Here is a 14,540-nt window from a genome sequence, read left to right as displayed (position 1 = left end):
CTAGCCGGGCGTAGTGGTGGGCGCCTGTAGTCCTGGCTGCTGGGGAGGCTGAGGCAGGAGAATGGCATGAACCCAGGAGGCAGAGCTTGCAGTGAGCTGAGATCCGGCCACTGCACTCCGGCCTGGGCAACAGAGCGAGACTGTTTCAGAAAAAAAAAAAAAAAAAATGTGCACATGGAAAAGTCAAACAGCATTTCTGTTAGGATAATGAGATTATAAGTGACTGGAAACCTCAGCATTTGGTAGGTGATTTTTTGGTTTTTTGCCTTTAGCATATAGTCACTAATTTTAAGTGCATTTTTCCAGCTAGAGAAGCAATGCATGAATGCATTCTCACTGTAAAATGATAAAGTCAGACAATGTGGAAGCAGAGAGCAAACCAGGGTATCTCCCTGTTCCCTTATCGCTCCCTCCCTAGAAGTCACCCTTGCCACTATTGCTCTAGTGTTTTTTCTGTGCATTTATTAAGTATAACCTCTTTTAAGAATGTTAAGTAGGACTCTTCTTGCTCTCCCATAGTCTCACCTGAGCCCAGAGCATAGTCCAGCAGTAGTGACAAGGACCCCACTTTTTGAAGGGGGGATGCTAGAGCTACCCTGCTCAGGGTTGGCCAGGGTGGGGCCAATGCCCGCCTGTAAGCTCAGCCCACCAGGCGCCTCTAGGGTGTGGAACAGAAAGGCTGGGCGCCGATGGAGACGTGTGGAGGAAGCTCCCACTGGAGAAAGTGGCAGGGCTGGTGTGGGGGGAAGTGCTCTCCGGTGCCCCCCATCCCCCCACCTCATGCTCCCCGCTGCCACACTTACCTGTGGGTCTGTTCTTTGCTGCTGCCGTGGGCCCTGGTGAGGGGGCTTGGAGAAAGCTGCCCTCCTGTTGCCCAGAGAAGTCCAGAGTGGCTCCTGAGCTCTGAGGAGTGCTGCTGGATTAAATAAGGAGGGTGCAGAGGAGACCCCTGCCCCAAGACCGCGGACACCAGGTTGTCCCACGAAGGATATGGGTGCCAAGCGCAGTCATCAGCTGGAGCTGACCTCAGCAGACGGAGGGGTCTAGTACTCCTTGAGCAGGGCGGAGCGACATCCTCAGAGAAGCGCAGGAGAGAGAGCCTCTGCAGGCCTCAGAGGACAGGTGCCTCAGCCTGCCTCCACCCCTGCCTGCCATAGGGAGGGCGGCTACGGAGGCCAGTGTAGGCTGGCCATGTCGAGGAGAGGGGAGATCATGCTGAACGGCCAAGTGGAAGAGACATGGGCTGTGCAGTCGATGTAACTCAGCACATCCTGGGCTGCCTCTGAAGGTGACTAAGCAGGGGAAAATATTTAATACTGTGATTTAGCTCAGCTTTACAGAAACATCTCAGCAAGTATGAAGTATGAAGGAGAGAGTGGGCATGAGGTGGGAAGATGAGATGGAGAGAAGGAAGGAGCATAGGGATGGCAGGAGTGAGGGGAGAAGGGATGGCATGCAGAATGCCTTCTGAGACAAAGAGGCAGACGAGGCCAGTGCCACTGAGAAGGGTATATACCTGCACGTGCACACAGCACCATGGGCCTGAACCACAGTGAGGCCAGTGCCACTGAGAAGGGCATATACCTGCATGTGCACACAGCACCGTGGGCCTGAACCACAGCGAGCCAGGGATAAACTATTTTAAAATGGAAAAAGATTGGACATACTGATAGCAACAGAAATTCTAGGATTTCATGGGTGACAGACTACAAAGGCAAACTATGAATTCAAGGAGTAAACTCAATGTTGGAGCGAGAGCAGCGCCCAAGATGGGCCAGGACGTAGCCCATTCAGGGGCATATAGCAAAGCTTTGGTGCTGGACATTGTTATGGACTAAACCATGTCCCTGCAAAATCCATAGTCCCCAGCACCTCAGAATGTGACTGTGTTTGCAGACAGGGCCTTTACGAGGTGGTTAAAAGGAGGTCATAGTTAAAAGAAGGTACTCATCCAGTCTGGCCACAGCCTTTCAGAAGAGGGGATTTGGGATCCCCTAAACTCACAGAGGAAAACATCATGAAGACACAGGGAGAAAACGGCCAAGGAGCGAGGCCTCAGGGGAAACCAGCCCTGCCCTGGCCTGATGGCAGACATCCAGCCTTTAGAACGGAAAGAAAACAGGCTTTTGATGGGAAACCATGGCCTGCAGTGCTTTGTCACGGTGGCCTGAGCTGACAGATGCTGGTCTGCTGACTTCGAAAGACCCTGGGGGTGGTGCCTGGCAGGGTGTGCACAGGGCCTGGGACTGTGGCCTCACACGGGTCCACCTGCAGGAAGTAATTAAAATAACCACCCTCTTGCTTTGTGTGGCAACTACGAGGATGGGCTTTATTTCCAGGGGCCAAGACTTTGTTATGGAACCGAGTTGGGATATTGGATTTCCACGCTTGGGGGTGCTGGGGGCGGGGGGCACTGCAGGCCCTCCAAAAAAGGGGGTCCCTGCCCCATCTCAGCTTCTAGCCTTTCCTCATAAAAGGAGTTAGCTAACGACTGTTACCCTGGGAGACCCAGGAGATGGGGTGTGAGGCTGTTCTGATGGGGGCTGAGGGTGAGCCTTGTCCTGAGGCCCTGAGGGGCGGCGCACAGGCCGAGGTGCTGGGGAGGGCAGGCCTCAAGGGGTCCGTTGGCACAGAAAAGGGGCAGCCTCCATGCCCGGGCGGCCTCCTCGGGCCTCCTCCATGGGACTCCTCCATAGGCCTTCGGAAGTAGAAGCAGTTCTTCCTTCTGCTCAGAATCACGTGTTACCTTTGTAGAAGGGCGACAGCCAAATGGCTTTTTGTTTAAAAACCATAGTTATGGTTCATTATTAAAGCCTTTTTTAATTTTTAATTTCACTAGGTTTTAGGGGAAACAGGTGGTGTTTGGTTCCATGGATAAGTTCTTGGGTGGTGATTCCTGGGATTTTGGTGCACCCCTCACCTTAGTGTGCGCTGTACCCAATGTGTAGTGTTTTTGAAAGGAAACATAAACAGGAAGAATGGTTTCAGTCTGAGACTCAAGAAGGAGGCTTCATTAACAAACACTTCTTTTGGAAGCCAGGCTCCGCTGGAAACGCTCCGGGCACGATTCTGGGGCTGCCCCATTTCCCAGCAATCTGGAAGCCTTGGTTTCTTGGAGAACTTGTGTCAGCATAGGCAGGTTTTTAACTTAAAACTAAACGCGTGTAACACAGAGGCTGTGTGGGCATTCATCTGATGTGTGCATCATGATTTGTGCTTTGACACGCAAGTGATTTTGCCTTCCCTAACACGGCATGGTGACAGAGCCAGAGTGGATTGAAAATCACCCCGGTGGGAGATGAAGGCATAGTGTGATGCTGGATGTTGAACAAATGCGCTTTTCCTGAGCCTTTGGTGAGAGTGTTGCCTTGATGAGAGGCTTAGGGTGCAAGACAAATGGATCTTCTGGGAAATGGAAGCTCCTGGTGAACTTGGAACATCCCGTCCTGTGTATCTGGAGTCCTCCTGGCAGCCACAGGAAGTCATTACATCCTCTCTTCAAATAAATCTCCCTCCAGCTGCCTCCCAGCTGGCCAGTGCGTGCAGCATTGAAACTCCAATCAAGCTGCCTGCATCCCATGGGAGGAAGCAACTGGCTGGGCCCCAGAAGAAGCAGGCCAGCCTTTGAAGTGCCAGGGAAAGAGCTGCCCACAGGCCTTGCCTTTGCCTTCAGAAACTCGGGTGTGTGCCGCTGTGAACGGGGCTGCCATCACAGGGTCCTGTAGACAGGGTTATCACTGGTCTCTTCTTGACTCTAACTAGTGTCAACCCTAAAAAACAAGATTCATAAAACATGACTAAATATAGAGTTTATTCGAGTCCAAAGCTCGAGGCTGGCCAAGCCAGGAGCATAGATTCAACTTGCCCTGAATGTTCACTCAGCTGCAGTTACAAGAGAGTTTTTAAGAAAAAAGAACTGGCACTTCCTAAGTTGTTACCAAGAATTTACATTAGAATAACATAAGCTATAAGCTATTGATTAGCTATACATTGTTATTTGTATCACAGATTCCAGGCAGGAGAAGATAATAGGTGAGGCGGCTAGTGGGGAACACAGTGCCTTTAAACAGTTGCCCGTGGATGCGGGGGCAGGAGTGGAGGAGTAACGGCGTGTGGCTGAAGTCCCATGCTCAACTCTCTCTGGACCTGGCAATTTTGCATATGTCACAGAGGTTACACTGCTTAAAGCTATTTTTCTTTTCTCAGTAATAGTGGAATTTTTTTCATGACTTCCAAAATGCATAAGGAAGAGGCTGCCATGTGAGTTGGTCCCTGTAGGGCAGTGGAGCTCCCTCAGCCTGCCCGGCTCAGACCCGCTTTCTTGGCAGGGGCCGCACATCACAGGCATCTACCTAGAAAGACCCATGCCTGGCTGGCCCTCCCTGTGCCAGCTCACAGCTGCAAGTCTGTGTTTCCAATCGCTTTCAGCCCGAAGCCAGGCCTTGCTGGAGCCCTCTGTCCAGTACACTCTGTTCCGCCTTCCTCCCCTGCCATTGTGGCTGCCGAGCCTTAAAATGTGGCAAGTCCAAACAGAGGTGTGTCATTGTCATGCGACCCCTCTGACTCCAGTAGGAGGTGTTTTTTTGTTGTTGTTGTTTGTTTTTGAGCAACAGCAAGATTTAGTGTGAAGAGCAAAAGAACAAAGCTTTCACATTGTGGAAGGGGACCCCAGCCAGTTGCCACTGCTGGCTGGAGTGGCCAGCTTTTATTCCCTTATTTGTCCCCTCCCACGTCCTGCTGATTAGTCCGTTTTATAGAGCACCGATTGGTCCATTTTACAGAGTGCTGATTGGCATGTTTATAATCCTTTAGCTAGACAGAGTGCTGATTGGTGCATTTACAATCCTTTAGCTACACACAGAGCACTGATAGGTGCATTTTTTACACAGTGCTGATTGGTGCATTTATAATCCTTTAGGAGAAACAGAGTACTGATTGGTGCATTTTTACATAGTGCTGATTGGTGCATTTATAATCCTTTAGGAGAAACAGAGTACTGATTGGTGCATTTTTACATAGTGCTGATTGGTGCATTTACAATCCTTTAGCTAGACACAGAACGCTGATTGGTGTGTTTGTACAGAGTGCTGTTTGGTGCATTTATAATCCTCTAGCTAGACAGAAAAGTTCTCCAAATCCCCACTTGACCTAGGAAGTCCAGCTGGCTTCACCTCTCAATCCCCCCTCTAAACAGGACACTCCAACTACTGTTGGGAATTGGGACTTCCTGCTGGATAGGGGCAAAGAAGGGGCCCTGCAGTTGTAGTGTCCTCCAGAGGGGAACTCTTTAGGCCAAAGGACCAGCAGGTTGGTCCAGGGGTCCTCAGTAGAAGTTGTTAGTTGAGCTCATTTGGGGTTCCATTTGTAAGACCATCTGTAGCTTGATGGCCTTGAACCTAGAGGAAACAAATTTGACAAGGAGGTTAAAAATACAGGGCCCGAAGGTGAGTAATAGCAAGATGGCTGTCATGGGACCTAGAAAGGGGAGAAGCCATGTTGCCCAACTCCAGAGGTTGGTATTTGGGAACTGGGACTTCCTGCTGGATGGGGCAAAGAAGGGGATAGGGAAGGAGATATAGGGTTTATTAAGGACTTACATACAGGGTGGTCCAGGAGCGGTGGGCAGGACAGGAAAATCCACTCCAATTTGTAAAGAGCAGGCTGGTTACAGAGCATTTTCACTTAGCAACCTCTATTTAGCCCAGAACAAAGGGCCTGGATCCCCAGGGCAGCCTGTCTGTGTTCAAGGGATGTCTGGAAGGCCAGCACCTCCTGGGAAGCAGGGCTGCTGAGCTGGGAGGAGACTGTGCCCCAGGGAGAAGGTGAGGCTGCCTTGGTACTGGGTGGGAGTGAGTGGTGAGGACCTGGCCAAAGGTAGGTGACAGGACAGCCTCCGTGTCCATTTAACAAGGCAGACTTGCAGACAGGGTATGAGGCTGCCAGAAAGGCATTTACTATTCACTGAGCTTCAGGAGAGCTGATCAACCCAGGCCAAGGCCAACATTGCCCAGTGTCCTCACTAAGAAACCCCTCAGGGCACAGGTTCCAACCCAGCCACTGGGAGAGAGACACAAGGCGGTGTCAGTGTCCTTCATAGAGAAGGAGCAAATGTCTGGGTTGGCCGCTCCTGGATTCCTTAGCTGGGACCTCTGAGCACAGATTCTTTTTAGAGATGACCATAGGGTCCTTCTCAGGGCATGCTTCAGTGCCATGGGTAGAACATCCATACTGGAATTCAAGGGTTTAGTATTTTAAAAGTGTCAACTATTCCATCAAAATGTTATGTTGACTATATGGTCAAATAATATTTTGGATGTGTTATAGTTTCTTGTTACCTTTCTGTTACTGATTTATCTGATTTCTAGTTTGATTGCTTATGGTAAGAAAAAAACCCTCTGTATAATTTTAATTCTTTTAAACTTGTTGATGTTTGTTTTTTGAGCCAGGCTATGATCTGTCTTGCTGAATGTTTCTTGGATGCTGAAAGGAATGTGCATTCTGCTGTTAGCTGGAGCACTCTATAGTATCAGCAAGATTTGATTGCTGGAAGATATTGCTGAGTTCTCTCTGCTGAATTTCTTTCTAGTTCTTCCATGAATTGTAGAGAGAGAGTAAAAGTCTCCATCTATAATAGTGGATTTGTCAGTCCATTTGTGCATGTGCCACTTTCTCTTGTCATTTACTTTCTCTTGTCATTTTGTCAGTTTTTGTTTCTTGTATTTTTCAGCCCAGTTATTTGGTGAATACACATTCAAGATAACTATGATCTCTTGGTGGATTGTTTTATCTGTATGCAATATCCCTCTCTGCCTTGGAAATGTTCTTTGCTCTGAAATATACTTCATGTGATATTAACATAGTCATTCCTACTCTTTTGATTACTGTTTGTATGGTTTATCTTTATCTGTGCTTTTACTATTTTGCTATTTTATTTTGTTTCAACCATCAAACATAATTTGAAAACTCAAGATGAAAAAGAAAGCGTATCATATTTAACCATACATTTGCTCTTTCTTTTGTTATTCCTTCCCGATACTCCAAGATTCCTTCTTTCTATCGTTTCATTTCTGTTTGAAGACCTTCTTAGCAGTGCTTTCAGGGTAAGTCTGCTGCTCTTCTAGTTTTACTTCATCTGAGAATGTCTTGAGTCTCCCTTCATTCCTGAAGGATATATTTGATGGATATAGAAATCTGGGTTGATTGTTCTTGCCTTTTAGCAATTAAAAATATTATGCCACTCTTTTCTGGCCGCCATGGTTTCTGAGGAGAAACTAGTTTTTCTCTATAGGTAAATTGTCATTTATCTCTCACTGCTTTCAGGAAATTTTATCTTTCTTTAGTTTTCATGAGTTTGATTTGTGGATTGTTGTGTCTTCGCATAGATTTTGGTGGGTATCTAGCCTTTTTAGGATTTGCCCAGCTGCTTAAATCTCGAGGTTTATATCTTTTACCAATTTTTAAATCATTGTTTCTTTGAATACCTTTTCATCCCTGCCCTCTTTCTCCAATGATACAAACGTTAGATCTTTTGTTCATGTCCCACAGATCCCTGAGGGTTGGTTCTTTTTGTTTTTTGTTTTTTAGTCTTTTTCCATTTTTCAGATGAATAATTTCTATTGTATCTTCAAGTTCCCTGATTCTTTCCTTTATACTCTCCATTATATTATGGTGCCCATTCCGTTAGAGTTTGACTTCAGTTGTTTCATTTTCAGTTCTAAAATTTCCATGTGGTCCTCCTTTATAATTTTGATTTCTTGTCTGAGACTTTCCTTTTTTTTTTTTTTTCATTTATTTCAAGTGTGTTTCTCATTGCTTGTTGAAGAATTTTTATGGTAGCTGCTTTGAAATCCTTTTCAGATAATTTCGACATGTGTATCACCTCAGTATTAGCTTCTGTTGATTCACTTTTCTCATTCAACTTGACACATCCCTGGCTCACAGGATTCCCACGTGGTCTTTGCTGTTACCACAGGAGGGGGGCGTGTTAGTCTGGTGAGTGTGGAAGTTCGGGTTCCCACTTGGCCTTCACCAAGGAGCTTAATTTTTTTTCCTGTGGAATTTGGCGGGAGCAGTTATTATCTAGGAGTGTTAGGTCTAGCTTTAGTGCCCCTTTCCTGGCTTTCTGGCTAGGGAGAGCAGGCTTCTCTTGGGGCTTTTTGTTTTCTTTGTAGTACCCACTGACATACCAGCTTCCCAGCACCTAGTCTAGGACATATGAGGGGAAACAAAAAGGAATCCCACCTCTATGCCATTCTTCGGGATCCCAAGGCCCCCAGCTGATCTGCTTCCTCTTCATCTTTACAGTCTCCTTATGCTTGTTTTCTATATAATGCCAAGTTTTTAGCTCTGCTTAGTGGGACGAATTGGAAGAAATGCATCCACTTCATCTTGCTTCAGAACTAGAAGCTAGCTTTATCGTCTTTAATTGGAGAGTAAAACAACAATTACATTCTCTTCTCCAGTAAACCCTTATGTATTTGTGTCGTTAAATTCCTTATCACCAAACACAACTCATGCACCAGGGAGGTGCTCCAGGCTTACTCTGTGATTTTGGGCACTTTGTAATCCCAGTCAACTTGCACTTTGGGGCATGTGCCCCGGTTTGAGGAGCACTGGTCTGTGGCTAAAACTTGTTGAGGACTCATTATGTGGCCAAACACTGTTCTCACTGTTCTAAGGGATTTATAAGGGTGAGCTCATGGAATCCTCATAGCACTCTTAGGTACTGTTATTACCTTCATTTTATAAAGAAATTGAGTTGTGGAGACATTTAATACTTTTCCAAAGTGATGCCACTGGGCAAGAGCAGGAATTGAAAACTAGAGCCCTAAGCTAGTATATTGGGGTACCTGTTTGTGTTGGGAAAATGCATTTGGGTTTTGAAGCCAGAAGAATATTCCAAGACACCATCTCTGCCTTTTACTGGTGGTGACCTTTGTCAAGTTCCCTACTATATACAAGCTTCAATTTCTTCATCTATATAATAGGGAAAACATGACATGCCTCACTATGTTTGGGAAATAATAGATAACATTAATGTCTAGTCTATGAGGCCCTTAGCATACAGCAGATCTTCAGTAAGTCATTTACTTACTAATGGCAAGTTGCCATTGTTATGGTTTATCCATGTCCACAGGGAGGCAGCATATGTAGTGATTTAAGAGTACACACTTTAGAGTTAGACTGATGCATTTGGATTGTCACACCAGAGCAAACTAGCTGAGACCCCCAGGCAAGCCTCTCAACATCCCACCTCTCCAGTAGGTGTGATGATGCCAATTCCAGAGGGCAGTGTGGGCAGTTGAGAGGGTCCTGAGCGTGGAGAGTGTCACAGTGACTAGGTTTTGTGAGGGAGAGTACAGTTTCCGATGGGTCTGAGTGCTTGCATCAGTTCTGGGTGAAATGAAAATGTTTGGTGATGCTAGGTGACGCCACTTCTCTGCATTGGTGTCATCCCCAAGACAGCAGTGACTCTCACTTGGGGGCACGGCAAAACCACTCACCAGGAACTCTTCTCAAGCAAGGGATGCTTTTTGTGGAATTTGCCCCTTGACAAGGTGAATTTGCTTCTGAAACGTGACCAGGTGTCTCGGCACCCAGGTTGAGACTCTCAGCATCTTACCTGACACTGACTCACTCTACACAATCTGTCACAGAGGAACAAAGGCTTTGTGTTTCCATGAAGGTTTGCAGTGATGTCTGTGATGCCTGGAGTTGACCAGACACTGTCGTGGGTTGTGTTTTTCCAGAATTCAATGATCAGGGCTGATATTTTGCAAACATGTTCAGCTATTTTCAAAAACAAAGTTAATAAAGTTCAAGAAATTTAAGTAGTTTTCCCAAAATATGTTCTGTGTTTCTTTTTGTTTTGTAAAATAAAATGTGTTCAGAAGAGAAGCCAAGAGAATCCTACCACTTTCTTGAAATGTCCAAGTCTGCTCTAGAATTTCGGGAGCTGTCTCGCCCTTGGATGCAATTTTTGTGTTTAACTGTAGCTCTGCTGAGGGTCCCTTGCTGTGGCTCTTTCTGAGCAGCCTCTTCCTACACTGATGGCCAGGGAAGAGAGAATGTCATGATCCTTACTATTATAATTACCACATGCTAGGCTCTTACTGCTAAAAAACTTAAGCCTTTTGAAACCAAAATCGTAATATTTGCAGGGGCTTCCCTTAGTGACCGAGCAGCACTGAGCAATGGCTACAGAGCATGCATTACCTGTGCCAAGTGGCATCTGTCAGTCCTTGGAAGCTGGGGTAAGAATTTGTGGAAATGCGGGTACCCTGGAGGCGGCACACAATGAGGGATGCTTTCCTCTTCTTATGACTGCTTTTGTATCTGTGCATACCCTCCTTGTCCACGTCTCAACCTCACCGACTACAGAAGAAAAACTTTTTCTTCCCTATTCCTTTCCTTAGACAACAGTTGGCCTTACTTTCCAACACTACTTCTCCAGCTCTCCTTGGCCTTAAGTGTGAGGGACTTCAGGAGCCTGTGGGAAGGTGGGATCTCTGGGAAATCTCCAGAGAAGAAAAGTTGGAAGATGACACAAGCAGAGGAAACATCCAGAGATTTAAATGGTGGCCCAGCACATGGCATTGAAAGACCAACAGTCTAATATTATAGATGAACAAACAGAGGCTCCATATAGCCATTAAAATTTTGAGAAAACCTTAAGCAGGTCTCAAATAAAATTGCACACAATGGAAGATGTCTAATAGCAGCATACATTCACATAATTTAGTCTACAACTTTCTGATTTATAGAAATAAAAGGTAGTGAACGTCGTGAAAATGCAAAGGTGCTAAGGCCATGTTCTCATGAGCTATGAGTCCATATCTCATGAGGCTGTCCAGATTTCGGATGCCATAACTCATTTCTCTTTGTATTTCAGGTTGGGCTTCCCAATGATGATTGTGTCCTGCATCATTGGGATGTGTTATCTTCTTGTGGCTCATGTGGTGGTGGGATGGAATTAATAGACATCCATCTGTCACTCGAAGACTAAAGGAAACTTCATCCATCACAACCCATCAGCCATAAAACTACCCTGACACCACTGTTTGGAGAAGAAAAGGTGCTTACCCTGGAGATGCTATGGAGACACAGTGGAATAGACCTTGACACTAATACTCTAATTCCGGCGAATGCTGGAACACCATGGCCTCTTCTCTGTGGCCTTTCTCCCCAAGGACAAAATGTAGAAAACGTGAGATAACTTACTCGCGATTCCCCTCCAGAAAAATACGTATGTTTCAAAACCCTTCCTGCTATACATAGGAAAAGACACACATCCACCCAAAATTGCTTGTGCTGTTTGTCAATTCTCCTGAGGCTAAACACAGTTTGTTTTTTCTTGTAATCACTTTTCATGTTAAAATAATCAGCACTCAAATTGTATGCTCTCTGAATATAGACTTTCTGGGGAAAGGTTTACTGCTCGTAAGGAAACATTTTATATATTAAACTGTTTCTTGATAAAAGGCTTTGGAGTAGTTTACATTATGTAAAATTGAATTTTATCCATTTATGTTTTTCTTTGCAGTTTTAAAGTTATCAATTAAAAGTCCAGAAATTTGACTTGCAGAAGATCATAGATATCGTTTAAGGGCTATTTTACATATTTAACAGCCAAGAGTAATGATTTTCCATTTTGCAAGTGGTGCATGCTATTTTCATCAATTACGCAGATGTACAGTGGATACGCTCAGCTCTGCTCTCCCTGCAGGACACTGTGGCTCAGTCAGTATTTATTAAATGCAGTTCTTTTGTGAAGCATTCCTTGAGAGGCAGGGGTAATGAGAACAAAGATCAAGGGGGAGCCCTGTGCTTCCTCCGAGGTCTCCTCTGCTCTGCCTCATCAGTATCGTGGTTATGCCCCGAGGAAGAAGCCCTTCTTCAGTTTCTGATCTTCTGTGCATACCTTGGAATAAAAATGTCTGGGGACACTGCTCCGAAGTGATTGTGTGTCAAGCATCTGACTTCAAAAGGTCCAAGCTGCTCAGGACACTAAGAACTGCAAAGCAGGAGATCTTTCTGGTCCCATTTCTGCCACAGGCACCCTCAGGATGGGTGTCCCTGTCTACTGTTTAGAGTCTATATTGTAGAATGGCAACCTAGTTTCTCCCTGAAAGGTTGGGAGTGTTTATGATCAATATGCCCTTTGAATTCCTTGACAGCAAAGCTGATGTGCAACCCTATTTTATTTTAAAATATGGTGTTGGACAACATCACACAGAAGCCTCCAGACACGTGCAGCTGACTGGGTGTCCCGGAGGAGACCCTGCCACAGTCTGTCTAGGAAAGGGTTCTTCCCGCTGCTCCCGCACTGCCCGTACTTTGCTTGGTCTCACTGGACCTGGATGTGCCTGAGCTGCTCACTGAAAAGCATCGTTTCCTCTTCTATCCCACATCAGGATGCCTGGGGGCAGCACTCATCTCCCTTGTGTCTGGCTCCTTCCAGCTCAGTTCACGTCTGCTCTTTCATCCTTTCACACGTCATCCCTTAACAACGCTCAGGCCCCGTCTCCCACCTGCTGCCTCTCCTCATTGGCACCTCTCTCTACTCTTCAGTCATCCCTTCTCATTCTTGAGACGGAGTCTCGCCCTGTCACCCAGGCTGGAGTGCAGTGGTGCTATCTCAGCTCACTGCAAGCTGTGCCTCCCGGGTTCATGCCATTCTCCTGCCTCAGCCTCCCGAGTAGCTGGGACTACAGGCGCCCGCCACCTCGCCCGGCAGATTTTTTTTTTTTTTGTATTTTTAGTAGAGACGGGGTTTCACTGTGTTAGGCAGGATGGTCTTGATCTCCTGACCTCGTGATCCACCTGCTTCGGCCTCCCAAAGTGCTGGGATTACAGGCATGAGCCACCATGCCTAGCCCAGCCCTTCTCATTCTTAAAAACCATTAGCTCTGGGCTGATTTCTCCCTCTTGCTCATACCCGCAGCCTCCCCTGAGGTTCCTATTCATGCCCCCCAGTTCTGATTTCTCTGCCCCCACCACCTTCCCCCACTCCCCTCCGTGTTACACCCACCCTGGGTCCCCAGGACCTGCCTAGGTCCTTCACCTCTGTGGTCTGTCTCTGACATTCCAACACTTCCAGTCCTTTACCCCAGATTACCCTCTAAAACAAACCTTGCCCCTGCTGGAACCTCTCGTTCACTGGCCCGTACATTTTAACTTCCCCTGTCAACTCCCTCTTAGCTTAGTTGTTTGTTTATGCTCTAAAATTTAAAAGTCAACCAACAAACTGTCCCCATGCTACCTTTATTGCCCCTCAATGTTTCTGAGGTGAGTCGTCCCACAGGGATGGCTGGTTTTATTTTTAAGTGAAGATTTCAAGCATCAGACAGGCTCTCGGCACTGCCTGGCTCTTTGATTCCATTTCCCTAGTGCAGCGGCCAAAGGACTGGCTGGAAACAGGTGGCTGCCCACGTTGGGTAAGTGCAAGTAACTGTAGCCAGGGATGGTGCAATCCTTTAGGGTCCGTGAGAGGAGGCAGCTGTGGGTTTCTGAGGGGGAGTGGAGTGGGCAGCGACCAGGACCTGGAGATGCAGGGAGCTGTGTCCAGAGGGGCTGGACGGGAGCCGTGGTCTTCTGCTGGGGCTGTGCCAGCGTGAGACACTTGGCAGCCAGGGCGGGGGTTGGGGGGTGAGGGGTGGGCCGTGGGAATCATCCTGAGTTTATGCCGTTCATCCTGTGGCTTCCCTCTGTCCAAGGACTGAACTAGCTGGAAGCCACAGGACAGGAAGCACTGCTGATGCTGTCTAGGAATGGGAGTGGGGCAGGAGGAGCAGATGGAAGATACTCAGCTTTATGTACTGTTTTGCTCCTCAGCAGATGAAAAGTCCACTTCTGAAGAAAGGAGACACTAAAAGTGCCATGAGCTTTACCACCCAAGAGTCCACGCGAGCTTGCCCACACTCCCTCCTGACAAAGTCTCTAGAATTATTAGGTGAACAATCCAGTGCTTATTAAATCCTGTCATTATGATGGAAAAAGACAACCTCGAAGGAAGCAGCTACGCCTTTGCTATAAACGTTGGACTGCCACAGGCCGTTGTTCTTGCTAGAGTCTGCCCGATGTCACATGCATAAAGTCCTAAAGGTTACAGGGACTGTAAGGACACCATTTTATAGTCTGAATTCACCGTGAAAACCTAGATGAAGGGTGTGTGTGCTGCAGACGAGGATCTGATCCTCCCTGAGCTTGCGTGAGGAGCTGTGCCTTACCTCTGACATACGGCCCCACGCAGGCAACATGACAGCAGCAGAGTCCATGGGAATCTGAGCCACTTCCTCCTGCAGTGCGTGTGCCTTCCAGTTCCGCTGGGGCCCAGTCTTGCAAATGCAACATACTTTTTAACGGAAGATCACTGAGCACATCCGACGGGACGGTTATGTGGATCAGATAGCCCTTGGCTTGTGATGCACAGCCCAAGTTCTGCAGTCACTCTGTTTCCACAATTAGATCTTCAACCTGCACCAAGACCCAGTGGCAGCCTGGAGCTGCTTTTCTAGAGAAGACTAGTTCACTAGTCAGAA

At 47.0% G+C, this 14,540-nt stretch overlaps 1 protein-coding gene across 2 annotated transcripts in view; it reads left to right on the top strand.

Moving 5' to 3' along the window:
* OCA2 (OCA2 melanosomal transmembrane protein) overlaps window positions 1-11,480 on the top strand; it is a 326,593-nt gene extending 315,113 nt beyond the window's left edge. For both annotated transcript variants that reach the window (XM_033190812.1, XM_033190808.1), the window contains one exon: window positions 10,892-11,480. In XM_033190812.1, coding sequence (XP_033046703.1) covers window positions 10,892-10,908 — 17 coding nt within the window. In that variant the 3' untranslated portion in view covers window positions 10,909-11,480. The remainder of the gene's footprint in view (window positions 1-10,891) is intronic.
* Window positions 11,481-14,540: the final 3,060 nt, after the last annotated feature.

The sequence above is a fragment of the Trachypithecus francoisi genome, unplaced genomic scaffold (assembly GCF_009764315.1).
Source record: "Trachypithecus francoisi isolate TF-2019V2 unplaced genomic scaffold, Tfra_2.0 Lachesis_group3, whole genome shotgun sequence".
In the NCBI taxonomy this organism is placed as follows: domain Eukaryota; kingdom Metazoa; phylum Chordata; class Mammalia; order Primates; family Cercopithecidae; genus Trachypithecus; species Trachypithecus francoisi.
Note: the sequence above shows the minus strand (reverse complement) of the source record. Positions and strands in the feature narration are given on the sequence as shown.